Source organism: Lactuca sativa, chromosome 9, assembly GCF_002870075.4.
Source record: "Lactuca sativa cultivar Salinas chromosome 9, Lsat_Salinas_v11, whole genome shotgun sequence".
Lineage (NCBI taxonomy): Eukaryota > Viridiplantae > Streptophyta > Magnoliopsida > Asterales > Asteraceae > Lactuca > Lactuca sativa.
In genome coordinates, this window is record NC_056631.2 from 46,976,602 (window position 1) to 46,998,731 (window position 22,130).

General features: G+C 35.5%; 3 protein-coding genes, 1 long non-coding RNA gene and 1 other non-coding gene across 11 annotated transcripts; 2 read left to right on the forward strand and 3 right to left on the reverse strand.

Annotated features, from left to right (window-relative positions):
• Positions 1–4,729: 4,729 nt before the first annotated feature.
• Positions 4,730–4,836, reverse strand: LOC111919572 (small nucleolar RNA R71). The gene has a single exon (XR_002859534.1). It is a non-coding gene; the product is annotated as a small nucleolar RNA R71 (small nucleolar RNA).
• Positions 4,837–5,365: 529 nt separating this feature from the next.
• LOC128128938 (uncharacterized) lies at positions 5,366–6,598 on the forward strand. The gene has a single exon (XM_052767676.1). The coding sequence runs from the start codon at positions 5,366–5,368 to the stop codon at positions 6,596–6,598; it is 1,233 nt and encodes a 410-aa protein (XP_052623636.1).
• An 8,527-nt stretch (positions 6,599–15,125) lies between these two features.
• On the reverse strand, positions 15,126–17,934 carry LOC111919508 (uncharacterized). 7 transcript variants are annotated; one of them, XR_002859528.2, is made up of 7 exons: positions 17,778–17,934; positions 17,488–17,655; positions 17,006–17,109; positions 16,842–16,938; positions 16,639–16,733; positions 15,864–15,941; positions 15,126–15,558 (listed from the first exon to the last, which is right to left on the reverse strand). It is a non-coding gene; the product is annotated as an uncharacterized LOC111919508 (long non-coding RNA). The 7 variants fall into 7 exon arrangements; XR_006187169.1 differs by having other exon boundaries at positions 15,126–15,776; XR_006187168.1 differs by having other exon boundaries at positions 15,126–15,785.
• Positions 17,935–19,250: 1,316 nt separating this feature from the next.
• Positions 19,251–20,857, forward strand: LOC111919510 (uncharacterized). The gene is made up of 2 exons (XM_023915060.3): positions 19,251–19,388; positions 19,472–20,857. Exons 1-2 carry the CDS (start codon positions 19,283–19,285, stop codon positions 19,924–19,926), a joined length of 561 nt encoding a protein of 186 aa, XP_023770828.1. The 5' UTR covers positions 19,251–19,282; the 3' UTR covers positions 19,927–20,857.
• LOC111919509 (G-box-binding factor 4) lies at positions 20,055–21,817 on the reverse strand. Its single transcript, XM_023915059.3, has 5 exons — positions 21,242–21,817; positions 20,679–21,064; positions 20,525–20,596; positions 20,410–20,439; positions 20,055–20,288 (listed from the first exon to the last, which is right to left on the reverse strand). Exons 1-5 carry the CDS (start codon positions 21,564–21,566, stop codon positions 20,199–20,201), a joined length of 903 nt encoding a protein of 300 aa, XP_023770827.1. The 5' UTR covers positions 21,567–21,817; the 3' UTR covers positions 20,055–20,198.
• Positions 21,818–22,130: the final 313 nt, after the last annotated feature.

Genomic DNA, 22,130 nt, shown 5'->3' on the forward strand with positions numbered 1-22,130 from the left:
AATTATCAAAAGTTGAGAAGAATTTAGGGACTATTTATATAAGTTTGATTGTTTCTAAATAATTCATAAGAATATAGTGTCCATAAATGCATAAAGAAATAGTATAATGCGCATTATAAGTAAAGTTGAGAAGAGTTTAAGACTATTTTTTACAATTTGTATCTAGTGTTTTGCAGTCTAATATGTTTTTTAATTTAATTTAACTATTGATAAATTGTATGTATTATTGTATTTGTTGCTAGCAAAATATATAGGGGTATCATTGTATATACCGATCTTGCAATATGTATTTACAAAAATGTAGATTTTCAGGATAAAAGATGAAAAAAAAAAGTTATAATGAATAAATTAAGAAGTAAAAAAACAAAAGGAGTATCTATTGTGAAGAAGGGGTAATAACTTACTTTTAAAGGTAAAAAGCGAGTAAAAAAAGTTGTGACAAGTTAAGTTTGGTTGTAAAAATAAAAATTGAAATAAAAGAAAGAAAAAGGGCAAGTTTGGTAATTTAAGAATAGAATATAAAACTGTAAGAACCATTTCTGTAAGTTCAATTCACAACAATCGAAAGAAGTGTGACGAATTCAGCCTTGTACACTGCATTTTACGTAGCACTTTTAAGCTAAATTTAATTAATTTTATAACCGTTGACGGGTTACAATTTATATATATATTTATAACTAGTTTATAACCCGTCAACAGATATAAAATTAATTAAATTTTATAATAAAAATTTATAATTATTACTCAATTATTTTAAATAAGTTATTTTAAATAAATTATTAATAAAAGATATATCAAATTTTTAAAGTTATTATAACTTCAAATTTAACATATAATTAGAAAATGTAAATTTGAATTTTGAAATGTAACGCTCTGTTCCGAATCGCTTTCTTAATTCGGGATTGTGGCCTGAAGATGGTTTATCATAAGGCTTAGGGCCTTTAGAAGAGAGAGATCTACACCCATTTAGGTACGGACGATGTAATTGAGGTGATCCGGGGGTTTGGGTTGTGCCTTGGAGCCAAGTGGTATATCGGTAAAGTGACGGTTCGGTCTCTTTATGAAATTTGGATTTTCGTTTGGAAGGTTTTGAGGTGAAGATAAGTTGATAGATGTGTAGAGTTTCTCGCCACTTTTACGTGGATATAAAGAACGTCAAAAACAGAGTTGAAACGAAGAAGTTATGGTCATTTGAAGTGGGAGTGGTTCAGGTGAGTGATCGTTGACTTGTTGACTGAGCTCATTTAAGGCTCACGATGTGAGCAAGGAGTACTCACGACGTGAGGAGCGTCTGATGCACTAAAACCCTAATTTTCGGGTATTTAAAGTTATGAGATGATTAGGGTTGCTCCTCCCCAGCCTCTTTCACTCCCAAGACCTCTGGAAACCCTAATCTCAGCTCGCATTGGAGTTCTTGGTCATTTTGGTGTTATTCAAGAGATTTTGGAGGCTTTGAAGCTCATTAAGGAGAAGAAGATCATTGGTGGTGCATTGGTTAGATTCTTGGCTTCATCATCAGCTAGATGTGGAGCTTTTGGACCTTTGTAAGTCCTCAAGCTCATACCTTTCCTTTCCTTGCTTGCTAGATCTAAGTTTCCATGCATTTTATGGATTGTAATGCTGGTTAGCATGTATGGGATCCATAAAGTTGGCAACTTTATGGATCATGGTGGTACCTTAAGCCTTATAAGTCTCAGATCTGGATTTTGGTCATGGTTTTGGACTCCAAGTTTGAATCTTGGACCTTTTTACTTCATTTTGACCCAAGTTGGTGTTTAATTCATGTATTGGACATATGTGACTGAAAAGGTTCGATTTTTATCGCCCTTGGGGTCAAGGAAGACCCTCTAGACCGTCCCATGTTAAGGCTTAATGGTTTAGGAGCTTAATACTCATTTTTGGTCAGATCTGGACTCACGACGTGAGAACGTATTCAAGGAAGTTCCTGCTAAAACCATGACCTCACGACGTGAGCATGAAGATCTCACAACGTGAGCAACCCCTGTGCAAGTGTTGGACTCTTTAATTGTGGGCTAGCTTAGTATTGGACTTGTCTTTTGGTTTGGTCTCATAATGGACTAATGATTTTAGAGTAATGGACTTCTAGTTGGGCTTGCCCTAATGGGCCTTGAATGATGAATTAGACCATAATAGGCCCAATGTAGTAGTCCTTGATTAGGCCCAATGGGCTTAGACTTTGGGCTATCGGAAAATCATTGGTTCAGAAAAGTAATTGACCTTTGGGGAAAGGCCCATGTAAGGGTTTGGGCCCAATTTGGAAAATTGGGCCATTGATGGATATTTATGGATTTGATAGTTTTGGCCCTTGGTTGTGAATCTTGTTGGGCTAGGAATGAAACGGACATTTCACCCCAGGTAGGGACTATTGGGTTTTGACTAAGTGTTATTTCGGCACTAATAGCTCGGGGAGTCGAAGGATCCACAGTTCGGGGAATTGCCAGTTAGCAGCCAGAGGATAATTGATATTGCCATATTTATACATATTTTTAGGCGATATTTATTTACATTTCTATTAATATTTTGGTCATTTGCATATAATAATGGTACTTATGAGTTTAAATTGTTATTTTACAGCCAAATACAAGCATCTTCGAAGATAGGGACTGAAATTGACAGAATATGGAACTTTGGAGGGTTGGAGAAAAGAAGAACGAAAAAACACCCAAAAGATGTACTCACGACGTGAACAGTTCATGGTTCACGACGTGAGTAGAGAGTTTTAGAAGATATGCATGCAGGTAGAAGAGTCCATGCCGAACACAGTTATCTCATATTCACGACGTGAATCCTTATGGTTCACGACGTGAGCTTGAGAAATCGGAAAACTATAAATTCCCTTGCCCATTACGATTTGAGGACTTTTGACTGACTTAGAAGGGTTCCTAGAGACGAATTTCAGAGGAAGAGAAGGTCTGGAAGTTGGTTTTAACACCAAGGAAGAAGTAGTTCATAAATTGGTACAATTAAACATGTCTTTGATTATAGTTTTTGTTTGTTTAGTTGTTAGCATGTCCAGCTAAATCTAGCTGCTTCTGTTAGCTAGATGAAGTTGGAACTCATGGTTTTAATGCATTAGATTTGACTTTACTTGTTGGTAATATGCTTGTGTTGATTGATTTTACCTAGCATGCTTAATTTAAATATTTGATTGCTTTAAATTCTTGTTTTGTGTGGTTAGTGAATACAAATCTGCATGAATTTGAATACCTAATAATTCAGTGAACACTAGTTTATTAGAGCTAAGATCAAACCAATACTAGATAAGTAATTGAATCATTGAATTAAGTTGTGCTAGAGAACTCATATTATGATTGTAATTGTGTGTTTATCAAATCAATCTTACATGGCTCCAATTTCATTTAATAATTGATTCTGAGTTACTATTGTGCGACCATACATAGAATTACATGAATTGATTAATAATTAGTAGATTTAGAACTAAATTGCTAATACTTCATTAATTGGTAACCAACAGTAATAGTCATAGCTAATGTATAACCATTGAGTGAAAGCGGATTCAAACTAACAGAAGTGTTTTGTTTATTGATTGAGTTTGTGTTAAAGAATTAAGCTCATCTAAACTTGCAAAATTAGATAAAAACCCTTCCTTTGTTAGTAATTAGGTTAATTTAGTAGTAGATAAATTAATTAGTAAATACCGTTCCCTGTGATCGGCACCTGACTTACCCAACTATTCTATAATTCGACTAGGTACACTGCCTAGGTGCATTTTAGTTAGTTAAGTTAGTTAGGTTATAAATTTAAAACTAGGTGTAGCTATTTGCACGCATCAAGTTTTTGGCGCCGTTGTCGGGGAGGGCTTAGTTAACTATTAGTTTGTTTGCTTTAAATTAATCTATCCTTTTTTGTAGGGTAAAACCTGCAAGAAGTTACTTTTATGTTTTAATTTTTTTCTGCATTACAGGACTCACGACGTGAGAACTGAAGTTCTTAGTTTTGTTTATTTTAGTTCTTTTTTCTTAGTTTAGTTTTATGTTTTATCTTTTTGTTTCAGGAGTTCATGACCAGAGGATCTAACACACCTTTGGTGCCACCACTTGAAGATCCCAAGTCTGCAATTCACAAAAAGAAGGATAAGAGCGTGAAAGAGGATCAAACACTAAAGAAGACGCCTTTACAAGAACTCAAGTCTATATTCTCAAAAAAGTCGAGAAAGAAGATGGAAGGATCAAGTTCATCTTCAAAGGACAAGAACAAGGTTGAAGACTTAGATCAAATACCTATCCCGAATGAATCCGAATACGAATCCGAAGCCGAGTTTGGACTTTATATAAGTGAAGCCGAGAACGAGCCGGAGAACGAAATGTCGAACATTGATGAGATGGCCATGGGGGACTACAAGAAGCACATTCGAGATGATGTGGGGCCGGGTTTAGTACATCCTACGATTCCTGCCAATGTCACATTCGAGTTAAAGGGACATATCCTTACTGCAATTAAGGATATCCCATTCTACGGGAAGGATCACGAGGATGCTTTCAAACATTTAGACGAGGTGAACGATATTGCGGATTATTTTAATACTCCCAATATCCCAAGGGAAACAGCTTTGCTAAGGATCCTACCAGTCACTTTCAAGGGAGCAGCAAAAGATTGGTTGAAGGCACTCCCATCTGGTACAATCACCACATGGGTCCAATTGTGAGAGAGATTTCTAGATCAGTTTTTCCCACCCTCCAAAATCTCTAAACTCAATAAGGAAATTGCCAACTTTGAGCAAAATCTGGGGGAGTCATTATACGAGGCCTGGGAACGCTACAAGGGGTTGTTAAGGAATTGTCCTCAATATGACCTCAATATTCAGCAAGAGATGTCGATATTTTATGATGGGGTGAATGCCATGACTAGACAACTCCTTGATTCGCAAGGACCACTGACGAAGAAGAACCCAAATCAGGCCAAGGAGATGATTGAAGAGTTTTCAAGGCACTCTCGTGAGTATCAAAACCCAAGGCGTGATGGGATAAAAGGCAGTGGAGGTACACAAACTGAAGAGATGGTTGCTGTGATGGCAATGCTTAGCACTATGGATAGGAGATTGACTCAAATGGACCAATCAATTCATGCAATTTGAGTTGGTTGCAAGAAATGTAGTGGCCCACAATTGACAAAAGATTGCAATATGGATGAATATGGAAACAAGAAAGCTCAAGTATGCTATTCAAGTGGGGACAAGTATGATGAATACTGGAGGAAACCAAAGAAAGAGTAACTACCTTACGATGAATAAAAAAAGCAAAAAGAAGAGAAATTTAGGCAAATTGGTCGGGGCTTCTACTAAAGAGAGCAACCACTAGCTGAGAAGATATCAGAATTAGAGACCATGTTGATGAAATTTATGGAAGCTTCAGAAAAAAGGCATGATGTTACTGATACTGCAATGAAAGAACAAAGAACTATAATGAAGAATCATCACGCAATGATGATAGATCAGCAAGCATTAATAAAGAATCAGCAAGCTTCCATCAATAACCTTGAAGTACAACTTGGTCAACTTACCACTTTGGTTAATGAGAAGATGGTCCCGAAAAATCCTGAAAAGAAGACCCAATCTCACGTAATTGCCATAGATACTGAAGAAGAGGCGATTTTTGAGTTCCTAGAAGCCTTAGAAGTGGAGCCACAGCAGCCCGATCCAAAGCCAAAGAAGCCAAAGCTCGAATTTGAAGAATCTGGTGGAATACCCAGTTCACGTCGTGAGCCCGCTATGCTCATGTCGTGGGCTCGGTCTGAACAAAAAAAATTTGTATATGTTCCAGCTTATAAACAGCCTTTGCCATTCCCGTCTAGAGCTAATTTTAGTCCACTGGAGAGAGAACATTTGGAGTTTATCAAGCAATTGAAGGGTATTCCTATTAATACTCCTTTTATTGATTCACTTGCAAAAGTTATAGAATATGCTAAGTTCCTACAAGACTTGTTAGACACTCGTCAGCAATTAAACGAGAACTCTAAGGTGATTCTAAGTGAGCAAAGCTCAAAAGCTGTGTTGAGAGAGATACCTAAGAAGATGGGGGATCCTGGACGACTCACTCTCCCATGTGAGTTTGGGAATAATATGAAGGTTTATGCTTTAGCCGATTCTGAGGCTAGCATAAATTTGATGCCTTATTCGTTTTATCAAAAATTGAATATTCAGAAGTTGAAGGCTACAAAGATGAGTATTTACATGGCGAACCGTTCAGTGACACAGCCCCGGGGCATTGTGGAAGATATTATCGTGAAAATTGGTAAATTCATTTTTCCAATAAACTTTGTGGTTTTGGATATGAAAGAAGATCCCAATGTACCAATTATTCTTGGTCGCTCGTTACTTAACACTGCTGGAGCTCTAGTTGATATACACGAGTCCAAGCTCACCTTGAGAGTTGGGGATGAGAACGAAATTTTTGGAATAGAAGATGGTTTCCAAAGGAGTGATGCTCAAGAAGAGGTTTTCAACATTGATAAAGAATATGAACTTGAAGAATTAGAGAAGCTCATGGAAGAAGAAATCAAAACAATTCAACAAGTTAAAAAAAACAAAACCGAGAGCATCTGTTCCATTTTTAGTTGAAGTCATTGCCTACACGAATCCAACTTCTTGGGTAAGCAAGGAAGATGATGAAATGTCGAGTGATGAAGAGGAGGTTATTTCAAAAGTAACAAGTCCAGTGGTGAGAGAGGAGAAGGATACTACGGAGCTTAAAGATGATGAAAAATTGAGGATTCAAGGGATCAAACGCAAGCTCGATGGAAACAACATCAAGGCTAAAAAGGAAAAATTCTAAAAAGGCATATATTCGTCGAGTGTAAGCTTACAAGAGGCGTTTCAAGGAGCAAAAGATCTTAGTGGTGGACTCTTCAGATGATTCAACGTAGGAGGCACGAAGTCCAGCTCAAGACTCCTAAAAAAGAAGCGCTTCTCGGGAGGCAACCCGAGTTTGGTTTGCGTTTTCTTTCTTTTTCTTTTTAGTTTTTAGCATATTTTTAGTTCTTAGGATGTCGATCATGTCATCTGAATTATTATCTGCATAATAAATTACCAAGTAAGGAGTCATTAAAATCAAGTGGTAAAACTTATTGAATGTTTTACAAAATTAAATTTGGAGAAATTAATAAATTTCATGATCAGACGTACTTCATGACATGAACCGTATGGTTCACGACGTGAATTCGGATGGAATACGGGCATGATTATTTTATATGTTAACCATTTTTTGTAATCCTGCCCACTTTCAGTAATGACCCAATATATGCCTTAGCCCACTTCTTACTTAAATGGCCCAATTTTAGAGTCCAGACAGGACTCACGACGTGATCCATTACGGATTCACGACATGAGAAGTAAATTACTCGGGACCGCAAATTAAAGGATACAAAATCAGTTTGACCTACCACTTTGTTTATTCCTCACGAAGTGAAAGAGGCAACTGGTCCCCTCCATTTGATATTGGCCGACAACCACTATATTTTCCTTTTTGCTTACGTAATACTTCAATCTAAGGTAATGATTCTTAATTATTAAGTTTAATTCTTCTCTAATAGTTGAACTTAGGTTTAGGGTTTGTTAGTTAGATGAAATGTAGAAAATATGCCCTAAAATTCGTGAAAAAGCCTTGAAATGTAGATGATTTATGGTCGAAAGTAACATAGGAGTAAACCCCAAGCATTGTATTGGCCGATTTGTACAAGAACTAAATAGAATGTGACATCGATGACGAACTCACGACGTGAATATCTAAGAAATTCACGACGTGAATTCTGGACTGGACAATTTTCTGTTTCTTTTATTTCTAATCTTGTGGGTTGTTTCTTTTGGCTATGTTTGCTGTTTTTTTTTTTTTTTGCAGAAATGGGTCCTAGAAGGGAGGCACCTATTGGAGTTGCGGGTTTACACCCGTTCTACAATTTTCCCACAACGATGTCCCAAGAAGTCTTGACCCGATGGAACAACAAATTAGGGTGGCTCTACAACCGAGAGATTGCAGTTGCTCCTACAATCAATTGGACGTGGTTGAGGGAAGTCGGGCTCGTGGAAAGGTTGTCCCCGTTTCTGACCAAAATATTTATTGGAGATGGATATTCGTTCACTTGCTTGGGATGGCTCAACGTTTTTCGGATCCAATAGCGAGTGTATAAGGAGTTTTGTGTTGAGTTTTTCTCAACAGTAACATTCCAGGAGACTGTCCTAGACCCACGCTGACAGAAAACTTTGGTATTCCATTTAGGGGGTGAGTATCGGGAATGTAGCCTCGTTGAATTCACTTGGAGGGTTGGAATATATGATCGTCAAGAGGCAATGACTCCCGAATTTGGTATGTTCTTGAGCGAGGCAGCTAGAGGGTCCGCAGATGGTGTCACTGTATATGCTTTCTGGCATACTATTGCATCCGGGATTTTCAATTTCGGAGTGTCTCCCGAGACTAGTATTTGGTCCCCTATCCACCGCTTACTCCACCGTTTCATTACGTTCTCCATCAATCATAGGAGGCATGGAGATAAAGTAACAAAGCAAAATCTATTCTTCTTATGGTGTATCTTGCAGCCCAGAGTGTGTTGCAACATTCCTTATTTTTTGGCACGTTTTTTGGCTGGGTTTGCTGCTAGTTCACGACATGGGAGCCCCATCTGTGGAGGGAAATTTATTACGTGTTTGGCCCGCTCGTATTGTTTGCTTGTCCCTGATATTACTCGTTCCATGACTTGTGTGGATGAGCATGAGTTTGGCATGGGGTATTTGGAGACCATGCAGGTTATCAGAAACTTTGGGTCGCATTGGGGAATAGTACCTTCAGATGATGAGGGTCATGAGGGTGACGAGCAGCCTGATACACAACCAGAACAACAACCACAACCACGACCTAGGAGAAGAAATGTGAGAGGAAGAGGAGAGAGAGGACAGCTAGTGCAGCAAACTGCACCATTTGGAGGAGCACCTTTTGGGGGTGATATGACTGGGTATTTTGACCAGTTATCATTGAGCGTCAATTGGATTGGGGGTACCATGGAGAATGTGGTTCGACAGCTTGGGGTGGAGCAGCCGACTCATTTGGGATATCATTACCCGATATGCCCTCGATGGAGCGAGTATCGAGGACAAGGAGGAGATGGGGCAGGCACTAGTGGAGCAAACGAGGAGGATGAAGATGATTGATCGTTTAGTTTTCTTTCGTTTGTTTTAGACTTATTTGGTTTGTTTTTATTTTGTTTTTTAATTTGTTTAGATTGTAAGACTTTAAGATATTATGTTACTTTGTTCTTCTTTGGTTGTTAACTTTCAGCTTGCTAAGGAGTCTTGGGGAAGGAGTAAGGTCGAGTCAAGAGTCGTGTTCGTTTAGGCGAGTATCGTTCAAGTCTAGAAATTGAAAGTCGAAACCCACAATTGGAAATAAGTGTGGGGTGAGTCGAGAGAGAAGTTATAGTTAGAAGAGTCGTCAAAATACACTAAATTTAGAAGGGTTTTAATTCGTTAAGATGTTGAGTGGAGCATATGTATTTACAAGAAAGAAGGGAGTTTCAATTCTGGTTCACCCAGACTTCACGTCGTGAGCCTATATTGATTCACGTCGTGAGTTTTGAATTTCCACCACATTGATTTCATTCCGCTCTTCTTCATTACATGGAATTACTACAATTCCTTATGACACTTTTGTGACGATACGACGGGTTGTTTTCTCTAATATACAATGTCGCGTATGCTTTCCCACATTGTCTACATGATTTGGAGGCTTGCACCATTCTTTTTGAAGATTGAAGTTTTGATTGATGGTTGGTTTCGTCAGTTCAAGTCCGAGTTCTTATTTTAAAGAGGTCCATATTCGAGATGCATGTTTTTACACACTTTTGGAGTTTCGTTCACGCCACTATCCCAGGGGAGTCTGTTCCTTTTTCTCCCTTCTCTTAATTTTGATTTATTTATGCATACAATGAGGGCATTGTATGAAATAAGTGTGGTGTAGGGGTAGAAAAAGTAAATTGCTAGATAATTTGGTAAATTTTAAAAATTTTATTAATTGGATCTAGTAGTAATAATTTGAACTATACTTGCTAGTGGAATGATCCGATAAGAGCTCAAATGTTTACTTGAGCCGATATACGTTATAATGCATTTGTGGCCTCCCTTATTTTAGTGAAATCATGGAACAAAAACACAACCTTGCTTAGTTTGAGGAATGCAAAAAGTTTAGCAGCCTAAGCCAGAAATCTATCCAAGAAAGTTGTTTCTTAACCAATAAAGGTTGAAGTTAAGCGCTCCTGCTTAAGCATGTAGGGTTTGGAATGAAAAAAAGTGAGTTATACATGAAAAAGAAAAAAAAAGAGAGAAATTACCGAAAAGTAAAAAAAAATATTGAAGAATTTTGGAGCTATCAAGTTTGAAGATCAAAAGATCAAAATTCTTAAAGAATCAAAAGTTAAAGATATCAAAATCATGAATGTGTTGAATTCAAGAGCTCCGAGTTGTGGTATCTCTAAGTTGTAATTTTCTAGTTTATGTGTGCTTGGGTATCTTTACAAAAATACTTTGAGGTTACGTAAGATTTCTGGGGATGGATTTGGAGGGTTGCATAAAATGAGCATTGTTCAGAAGAAGTGGGCGAGTGTTTCTGAAGATTGTGAGTATTTAAAGTATGGGGGGTCCTTTAGGAAAATTTAGACACAAATGCATGCGTTGAGGTCTTGGCATAATGGTTGAGCTGGAATTGGATTGTTCTATGTGATGCTAGTGATGAAGGTTTAAGTTTAAATAAGTAGATTTGCTTGAGGGCAAGCAAAGAACAAGTGTGGGGTATTTTGATATTGCCATATTTATACATATTTTTAGGTGATATTTATTTACATTTCTATTAATATTTTGGTCATTTGCATATAATAATGGTACTTATGAGTTTAAATTGTTATTTTGCAGCCAAATAGAAGCATCTTCGAAGATAGGGACTGAAATTGACAGAATATGGAACTTTGGAGGATTGGAGAAAAGAAGAACGAAAAAAACCCAAAAGATGTACTCACGACGTGAACAGTTCATGGTTCACGACGTGAGTAGAGAGTTTTAGAAGATATGTATGCAGGTAGAAGAGTCCTTGCCGAACACGGTTATCTCATATTCACGACGTGAATCCTTATGGTTCACGACGTGAGCTCGAGAAATCAGAAAACTATAAATTCCCTTGCCTATTACGATTTGAGGACTTTTGGCTGACTTAGAAGGGTTCCTAGAGACAAATTTCAGAGGAAGAGAAGGTCTGGAAGTTGGTTTTAACACCAAGGAAGAAGAAGTTCATAAATTGGTACAATTAAACATGTCTTTGATTATAGTTTTTGTTTATTTAGTTGTTAGCATGTATAGCTAAATCTAGTTGCTTCTATTAGCTAAATGAAGTTGGAACTCATGGTTTTAATGCATTATATTTGACTTTATTTGTTGGTAATATGCTTGTGTTGATTAATTTTACCTAGCATGCTTAATTTAAATATTTGATTGCTTTAAATTCTTGTTTTGTATGGTTAGTGAATACAAATCTGCATGAATTTGAATACCTAATAATTCAGTGAACACTAGTTTAGTAGAGCTAAGATCAAACCAATCCTAGATAAGTAATTTAATCATTGAATTAAGTTATGCTAGAGAACTCATATTATGACCGTAATTATGTGTTTATCAAATCAATCTTACATGGCTCCAATTTCATTTAATAATTGATTTGGTGTTAACTATTGTGTGACCATACATAGAATTACATGAATTGATTAATAATTAGTAGATTTAGAACTAAATTGCTAATACTTCATTAGTTGGTAACCAACAGTAATAAGCATAACTAATGTATAACCATTGAGTGAAAGCGGATTCAAACTAACAGAAGTGTTTTGTTTATTGATTGAGTTTGTGTTAAAGAATTAAGTTCATCTAAACTTGCAAAATTAGATAAAAACCCTTCCTTTGTTAGTAATTAGATTAATTTTGTAGTAGATAAATTAATTAGTAAACACTGTTCCCTGTGATCGACACCGGACTTACCCAACTATTCTATAATTCGACTAGGTACACTGCCTAGGTGCATTTTAGTTAGTTAAGTTAGTTAGGTTATAAATTTAAAATAAGGTGTAGCTATTTGCACGCATCAATAATCCGTGGGACTTCAGCAGTGCGAGGTGAGTATCCTCTTGTTTGTATGGGTCTACGGCCACAATGCCAACCCATTTAGTTTATGCATGATAGGAAGACTCGGGGGTTAGCTCTTGATCTCAGCTATGTTATATGTTCCGGATTACGATCCGATGACGGGGTAAGCTCGAGGAATGTTTATATGCTTCTGGACTTTGGTCCGATGCCCGGCGGGGCCTGAAGAAAGTTTATTTGTATGTTATTCCGGACTAAGGTCCGATGCCGAGGCAAGCCTGAGGAATGTTTGCATGATAGATTATGCTTGTTGTTTGTGTGATACTTGTATGTGCCTAGTAGGGAGGTGAGTGTGGGCGAGGTCCCGTATCTCATTACTAGTTGAGTGTGGACAGGGTTCCATGACTCATCAGTAGCAGGACAGGGGCGGGGCCCAAGTTAGGCGAGGCCTTAGGATAGGAAATACATTTAGAGTATGTTTTCTTTATGTGCTACAGTGCTAGTATGAGTATATGATATTGTTGTATGAGTATAGTGGGTGGGGCCAAGAGACAGGCGGGGCCTAAGTGAAACAAATTTGTATACCGAGCGGGGCTCGGTGCCAGGCGGGGTCCGATTCCGGATTCTTCCGATGCCGAGCAGGCCCGATGTAGCAGACGGGGGCCCAATATATGTGCTTATGTGTATGGTATGTGTTAAGTTGGGAAACTCACCAAGCTTCATGCTTACGATTTTTAGTTTTGGTTTCAGGTACTTCCAGTTGCAAAGATAAGAGCTCGGGATGACTGCGTTGCACACACCAAGATGTTTTAGCCTGGAATGTTTACTCTGATGTTTTGAAACTTTGATAACAATGTTTGAGATATTATAACTTATGTTTTGATGAAATGGGTTGATAACTATGGTTTCATTAATGATTTAAAATGAAAATTTTAGACCGTATTATTGGGATGTTTCATAAAATGAGTTGTCTAATATATCTACATGACACATGACATAATATTAATGTGAAGTTGTATAGTTGAATGACACGTGGCAAAAAGAGATTAAATCTATTTATTTATTAGAATAGACTATAATCCAATATAAAGTTAAATATTCATTTAGAAAAGTAAGTCTCTCTTTCTTAATATTATGCTAGTAATAAACGCATAATTGCTTGACCAATACAAAAGTAGCCTTGTTGCCCAAGGCTTATCTCAACAACCAGATCTAGATTTTGTTGAGACTTTTAATCATATATTTAAGCTTGCCACCATCCATATTATTCTTAATATTTTTGCTTCTTATGTATGGCTTGTACATAAATTAGATGTCAAAAATACATTTTTGAACGGTGACTTAACACAGGAGGTATATATGAAAGAACCTCTTAATTGTGTACATCCTTCTCACCCAATCATATTTTTTTTTGCTTAAAGCCGCCTATAGCCTTAAACAAGTTTTTTGTGCTTGGTATCAACAATTTGTTATTATTTTTCCTCCTTAGGATTCAATAATAACAAATCTTACACTTCTTTTTTCATGTTTCATAGTAGCCATGACACTAACTATCTTATTATTTATGTTCATGATATTATTCTTACGACTTCCTTTATGACTCTTATTCAGCTTGTCATTTCTCTCCTTTCTTATTCTTACGACTTCCTTTATGACTCTTATTTAGCTTGTCATTTCTCTCCTTTATGACTCTTATTTAGCTTATCGTCTCTCTCTCTCTCTCTCTCTCTCTCTCTCTCTCTCTCTCTCTCTCTCTCTCTCTCTCTCTCTCTCTCTCTCGGCATTATTGTTATGTGTACCAATTATGGTCTCTTTTTTTCGCAGCCTTTGTTTGTGACATTCTTACTCGATCCAATAGACTCAAGTAAGATCCTTGTAGTACATCACTTGAAACAAAATCCAAGCTTCTTTCTACTAGTAACCTATCAGCGACACCACCCTCTATCACAGCCTTAGCTTGTTAGTTCCCTTCAATATCTCACATTCACTCATCTATACATTGCTTATGTTGTCAATCAAATCTTCATTTACATGTACGATCCTTGGGAAGCCAACTTGAATGTCTTAAAAACAAGGTTCTAAAAAGTTTGTCATGGCTTCAGCATGACACTTCATGGCTCCAAAACTTGTACTTGTCGCTAAACTTTAACAAAATGTCGTCTTAAGTCATATATGTATATAAAAATGAATAATAGTATAACACTCCATCTGTCCCATATTAATAGTCCATATTCCCTTTTTGGTTTGTCCTAAAATAGAAACCTAATTCTAAAATAAATATTAGTTTTACCAAAATACCCTTCATTATTAGTTAAACTACAATAAAATTAAATATAACTATCATGAAATTAAATGCAACAAAAAGGTAAAACTGTCATTTCATTTAATAAAGTTAGTGGTAATTAATGTTTCCTTAATCTGTGTGTTTTTTTGTCTGTGGACAACAATTTTGGGACGGAGGGACTATATATATATATATATATATATATATATATATATATATATATATATATATATATATATATATATATATATATATATATATACACACACACACACACACGCCGTTTATCCTTGCCAAACAACGGATAAGAATAATTTTTTAGAAATTAGTTTCACTCGGAAACTTGTTTTGTTTTAAGGAACACATGTCTGAAAAACCGATTTATTATAAAATACTATATTTTTTTAATTGTATATAAACTTCTCATTAAGTTTGTGTGCATTCAACTTTTCTATTATATTATATTAATTTAAAAACTTTCATGTTGAAAATTTGTTTCTAACATCGGTACGGTAGTTATTACAAATTTATTATATTAGTTTATGGAATATGTCCTATATGTATAAATTTGGACATTATTTTCTATAAATTATATATTATTTTCAATTGTTTTATTTGTTTGATAAATTAATGAGAAAGTAAATATCTCTATCTTTTTCCTAATAAGGTCATACTTGATAAAAAAAGACAAAATCCTAAAATGAAACTTAAGCTTATCAACCATTGAAATGGTATCTTTTGATACATAAATATCAATACTAAAATATATGAATTCAATCAAACATACATTCCATAAAAGACTACACATGTAGAAAACGGCATGCACAAAAGGGGTGTAATCTAAATCAAAATCAAAATCAATGTACAATGCCCTAATAAGAAAAAAAAAACGGCATACACTTGCTGTCAATGTTTATTTAAAAGTAGTGACTGTATACTTTTCACCTCAACCAATCAATTTTGCAGCTTTTGAAAATAATTGATTTATAGTCTTTGGTTCTATCTTAACGAATATCAATACAATTTCATTCACACCAACACTTGACCTTCAGCATTCTTATTGACTCTTCTGAGTTCTAATAAACACTTCATCTTAACAAACAGTTTCCTCTCAAAACATGTTGTCTATCTGTAAACACATAAAGATTAAACCAAGATCACATGCTTTGACTTTTTTTTTTTGAACATCCTTTTACTCAAATTCAAGTTTCCCACAAAATTTAGAAGGATTTCACACAAAACTTCTTAAATTATATATAACTGGCACCTATATATACAAACTCATGATAATTTTTAAATTTTTCCACAAAATTCGGTATATACCAATAATCGTGTATTTAGATTGACCTGCAATTTCTATAGAAATTTGGTGAACATGTGGCATGTAAAAACCATCTAACTCATAAAAACATCAAATGGTCAAAATATATTTACCTTCATTTTGAAATCAAATTTGGATGAGGTACCACCAACAACATTGATCGGGTTAATAATAAGTCGGTAATTACGCATCTGAGTATATACAATCAAAAGATTAAGAATTCATTTAAGTGTTAAATGTAAACAAAGAAACCATGTCCATAGTTGTATGATAATCAAAATATCAACAATATGTCTAAATTCAACAAAGGAGACATCACAATCAACATACATTAAAATAAATCCACATGGGTATGGTAGTTATCTCTGGGAGGCTGATTTGACAATGTTCTTAAGACACAAACCAATCAAGCATATAGTATTTGTTTGGTATCTACTATCTACTCCCGACTCTCTCTATACAAACACACAACAAAAATGATTCATGCAACATTTAAAATGCCAAAACAATCTATTGGTTTTCTTTTTTTGGTGAATTTAGACCAACATCTACTTGCTTTTTAAGTATAGCAGATTAAAGCTAGGTAAAGCCATCTCATGCTTGAAATCAAACAAATGAAATATAAATGAAGGAAGATCAAAATCCAATGATTTTCCATGAAAATCAGTCAACCAATAGGACTATAAATAATTTTAAAATTAATTTCATGTAAAAACTATAAAGTAATAAAATCTCATATTCAGTAACCATAATCTTTGGTCTTAAGCCATCACTTCTATTTGAAATCAAAGATGAAATTAAAAAAAAAAAACATGATGATCAAAGTTTGAAGTTGGATAGTTCACCAGCTTAATCTGTCAACCAAACTTAACAAACACAAACACTTACAAACGAAATTTGTAGTCTTTCAATCCAAACAAACTCTTTACTTGAGTTCAAGTTTCTAGTTGCAAAAGTTCTGCTCAACTCTTCAATACTGTATTCTACAAAAGAAATCCCCAAAACATATAGTTAAAATGAAATAATACTACTATAAAGATTTACTCGGATCTACATTCAATAACATTAAAAGGAAAAAAAACAGATGAGACCTGCCATTGATGTTTTGATGGTCATACATGGACATATCAGATTCACATTTACACATACCCCAAGAAATCAGATCTCACACATACATGTCCCTACCACCTGCCACAGACACATACAAATTATAAAATTGTACAAAAAGAGTTTGAATAGTCAAGATTTTTCTTACCTATTGTAGAGACTGTATACTACCCCACATCCAAAATGAAGAGCATATCCCGCAAGCCGCTTCTTATTTAAGCATATATTCCCTACCATCAGCTTTATTTTCATCTAAACCAAACAATTAGCCATTAAAAGTGAATCTTTTAGCCATTTCTGATAGTTGAAAAAAAAAACCGATATATAAAGATTATGATAGGAAGCTTACACATCATATAAAAATCAACATAACAGTAAAGTAATATTTGTAGAAACATTCAATATTCCAGAGGTCAAATTAGAAACAATTAGATAGCATATCCTAGAAAAAATTTATGGGTAGACTAAAATATAGTAACTAACGGATTCTAAAATAGATTTTAGATAGAGGATATTGGGATGTAACTGACCTTTTCAAGATCTAGGGTTTCGTGGCTTTTATAAGTGGTGCGTGTGTGTGAAGAGAGAGAGAGAGAGAGAGAGAGAGAGAGAGAGAGAGAGATGGTGTACTTTTGGCGTCTTCATGATCGCTTCATTTGTAACAAGAAAGAGAGTGACAGAGGTGGTGCGACGATGGTGCCTTGAGGATCGTTTCAGTACTCTACGAATGATTTTCCCTTCGATCGAGTGTATGTAAGATAGAAGCCCAAGAATTCACATTGAGTGTTACCTGCATTTCTTTGAGAGAGAGAGAGAGAGAGAGAGAGAGAGAGAGAGAGAGAGAGAGAGAGAGAGAGGGTTGCGGTAGTCGTACAAACATGAAAGAGTGTGGAGATGAAGGAAATGGAATAGAAACACACCAAATATAATGGAGACCGACCAGAATCCTCGTATATTTGCCAAGATCTCGGATTCAACATCAACAAACTCAACCAGGTCAAACGAATTCTATGTGAGCTTGGAAGATGAGTTTGTTAGTTTGAGATAAGATATATGGGATAAGAGTTAGATATATCACGGTTAGGTCAAACGTTTGCAATATTTAAGGATATTTGTGCATTGAATAATTGTACTCGGTGCTAAATCATTTCGTACGACTGAAATTCAATGTTTGACTCTATACGTTTTAATGCATAAAATGTTTGTACCTATTGCAGTATGGTTTGCACCACTTAAATTTTAAATTTCAGCGTTTGACTAAAGATTCTTTATAAGCTAATATATATATATATATATATATATATATATATATATATATATATATAGATATATTAATTAATTATTAATTATATACAAAATTGTTATTTTGAGTCATGTCTTATAAACAACGTAGCTCATCGCAGCTCAAAAAAACTTGAGGTTTGGCATTGCCGCCAAGTCACACCTAATATTATTTAGAACATTGGTTAAAACATATCTTGAATTACCTTCGGGGCACTCTGACTCATTGTCTTCAGCTTTATCCATCCTAGGTGGACCATTTGGTTTCTTACACCGACACATATTGGGTTGGATACTCGAACGTCTTAAGACTCGTCACTCTACTTCGGGTTTTTGTGTCTTTTTTAATGATAATCTTGTCTCTTCATCATCCAAATGAGAACATGTAGTTTTGTTCTCATGTTGAAGTCAAATCTAGATGTGTTGTCAACGCGTTGTCAAGGTCACCGGGCTCCAAAATCTTATTCTTTGACTCCCTTGTCCCATGTCTCGTGCAACCACAATTTTCACTGACAACGTTTTTGTTGTCTGTTTAGCGTCTAATTTTATACAACACCAAAGAACCAAACATATATAGATAGATTTATATTTTGTATGAAAATGTTGCCTTTAGTGACACTAGAGTTTTGCATGTTCCATTTGCACATTCGTTTCATGACATTTTCACAAAAAACTTGCCCTCATAGTTATTCTTAATTTTCAATCTACTCTTAGTGTGGGCCTACTGCTCGGACTGTCGCAGGGGATGGGGGTCCTGGATGTTCATTTATATACAAGTGGAATACACATAAATCCATTAAGGGGTTTTCATTATTATGCTTTCATTAAAAATCGTTACAATTAAAAAAAAAATTACTTGTTCTTTTCTGTTAAATCAAAATCATTTAAAGTTAATTAATTTGATTAGAAACAAACAAAGCTCATATTCATCCTCAAATCCCATCTGTAAATGAGCAGTAATGGTTGGGTTAGCTTCCCTCCAAGGCAAAATACACCACACGATTCATGACTACAAGAAGTATGAACAACAAAAGCAATGCATATATTCTTTGCTCTAAAACATTGTAATCAAATTCCCTTATATACATACATCTCTCCCCTCTTTCATTTTCCAATCTCATACCCCTTCATCTCTTAAACGAAAATGGATTCCAGTTCCAAACTGGGTTTACACCCCAAAGATGAAACAGATCCCGTCTTCATCACTCAACAGACAGACTCCATGTTCATCCTCAAATCCCACCTTAAAGGTTTGGTTTAAATATCATGTTTCCTTTTTCTTTTAACTTGTTTTAGATTTTTCACCTCATATCTGTTTTGTGGTTAAATTTAGGGTATGATAGAAGCAACATAAAGATCGAGATAAACGAGGATGGGAGTAGAATCACAATAAGTGGTAAAAATCCCGTTTGCCAAGAGGAAACAATAAAGGGATTCCAGAAAACCTTCAGAATCCCCGAGGGAGTGGTTTTGGATAAAGTCAAAGCCAGGTTTGACCAAGATGAATCAAGACTCATCATTCGAATGCCAAAATCAGTACATGGGATCGTGGGAATCGGGATTCAAGAATTAGAAAATCCAATCCAAGAAAACGAAAATCATGAAATGAAAAATGAAGAAACTGTGGGATCGAATGATTTGACACAAGAGGAAGAAGTAAAACCTCGTGAAAAGAGCTCGATTATATGTACTCCAGTCATAGCTGGGTCAACGTTGTTTGTAACAATTATTGTGGTTGTTTTGAGTTTGTTTCGATCTAAAACCGGATCAAGGGAAAAAAAGAATTAACCCCAAATTTAGTTTGATATTTTTGATCAAATAAAATTCTTTAAGTTAACAAAAGAAAAGATACAAATGATAAGCATAATAGATATATATATCTAATATACAATCCTAGTTTTTTTTTTTTACCTTCATCCTCGAAAATGCCCAAGAACAAAAACTCAAGAAGCCACAAATGTTGATTCAAAATAATTAGTTTGCTAGTAGTTGCATTTGCACCATTATTCCCAATTTTTCCATGTCTATCAAATAGAATTTTAATTTATGTCTTCCTTCTATTACCACTCCAATGATCGAACTTTTCTCAGCACATATTTTGTCTTTCTTCTTGTCTCTGTCTCTGTAACTGGAATTATGTTGTCCATCAACTGAAACACAAACAAATTCAAATCATTACTATCACAAATCTAATAAAACTTAATGAGCTTAATTTGTATACATGGTTGTTTCTTTTTGACTGAATATGGATAGATATAGCGGATTTCATACCTGTTTATACCTTTTTCTAGTCTGCTCTGCCTGAAACAAAGTAACAAGTCAAAAAAGTAAGCCAAAAAAAAAAAAGTTTTCAAGTAAAGATGAAACAAACAAATGATAAGTGTACCTTTGCTCTCAATAGTGCTTCATTCTCCTCTTCTAAAGTCACTGCTAATGCTTCCAATTCAGCTTGGTATGCCTAAACAAGAACCCATAAATTGTTTGTTAAAAGATTTATGAAAATGGGTTGAAAATAATTATGATAAAGAAATGAAAGCTACCATTTTTCGTTCTCTTGATCTTGCAGCTGATTCTCTGTTCTTAATCATTCTTCTTTGCCTCTGTTGTGCAGCTTTATCTAATGGCTCCACGATTGCTCTTCTTTTGCCTCTATTTCCCATTTCATCAGCTCCAATTCCGAATCCTACAACACCGTCTACATTTAAGGGATGCATTGGATTCTCAAAACTGAAAATGCCTCCACTTAATCTCTCAGATGTTAAAGGTTGAGGGATGATTTTCACATCTTCTTCCTCCACTGCCGCTGCCTTTGCCAAGAAATCCTCTAATGTCATCAACTCGTCTGGCACCTCCTGCTTACAGCTTGCCACGATCTCCTTCCAGACATCATCCACTGTCTTTTGGGGTCCGTTTGATGAAGTGCGAACTAGAAAAAGATAAGCATACAATCAAGGACTAGATTTGAAACAAACATAATGCTAAAAGTAACTAATTTTGTGGATGATTGAGATTGCATGTTTATCCAAGTATTGTTGAAAGATTCAAGAACTTGAAATGAGCAAAGAATTAACTACAATGGGAGTTAGATGAAGAAGAAAGTAACCAATTTCTTGACGGCTAACATTGCCGGTGGTCTCGGAATCGTTAGTTGCAGAAACGGCACCTGCAGCGTCTAAGAGAGTGTCGAATAAAGTCGTCTCGGGAGTTTGTTGTTCGTTGTTATCGTGAACGATTGGCGAAACGCCGTCAACGGTCATCTGAAGGACGCCAGAATTCTTGTCGGTTCTGATTCCACGGCGTTTGTGATTATGATTAAGATGAGTAGCTGAGGTTGAAGAGGAGGAAGAATTGGAGGATTTTCTTCTGATGAGATCCGAATTTCTTGAAGTGGAAGACGACATCTTCATCATCAACTTAGAAGATGCCATCTATCAATCATCCGGATTTGTAGGAACTTTTTACAGTTTCCGCTGATTTTGTGATGAATGGGGAAGATCGTAATCTAGGGTTTGGAGCATGATGTAGTCTGTACTTCGGATTTGTTGGGGGAATCGAAAGCTGTTGACTTTATGAATCGGAAATGAGAATTAGAGCTTGTGTATGATTTGGATCGAGATAAGCCCGTAAGTTTTATCAAGGTTTCTTCGATTTTGATACCAATGGAAGACCCAAGAAAGGGGATAACGAGGAAGAAGATAGGTTTATATACGAAATTTACAAAAGGAGTCCCTCAATTATTATTAATCTGCATGTTGTCCACTAACTTTCTTTGGATCTTGCATATGCCTTGATGAATCTTGATCTTTAATTGTTGGGCGTCTAAATCATCCTAACCATCATTTATGGTTAAGAATATGAAAATGTTTTGATCAATCAATCATGGGTTAATACTATAATATTGTCATGATCATTAAGTTATGGGTGTTATTATAATATAATATTGTTTGAAAGAACTTCATTTATGCCTATATTTTATCATTTTTCCACATACC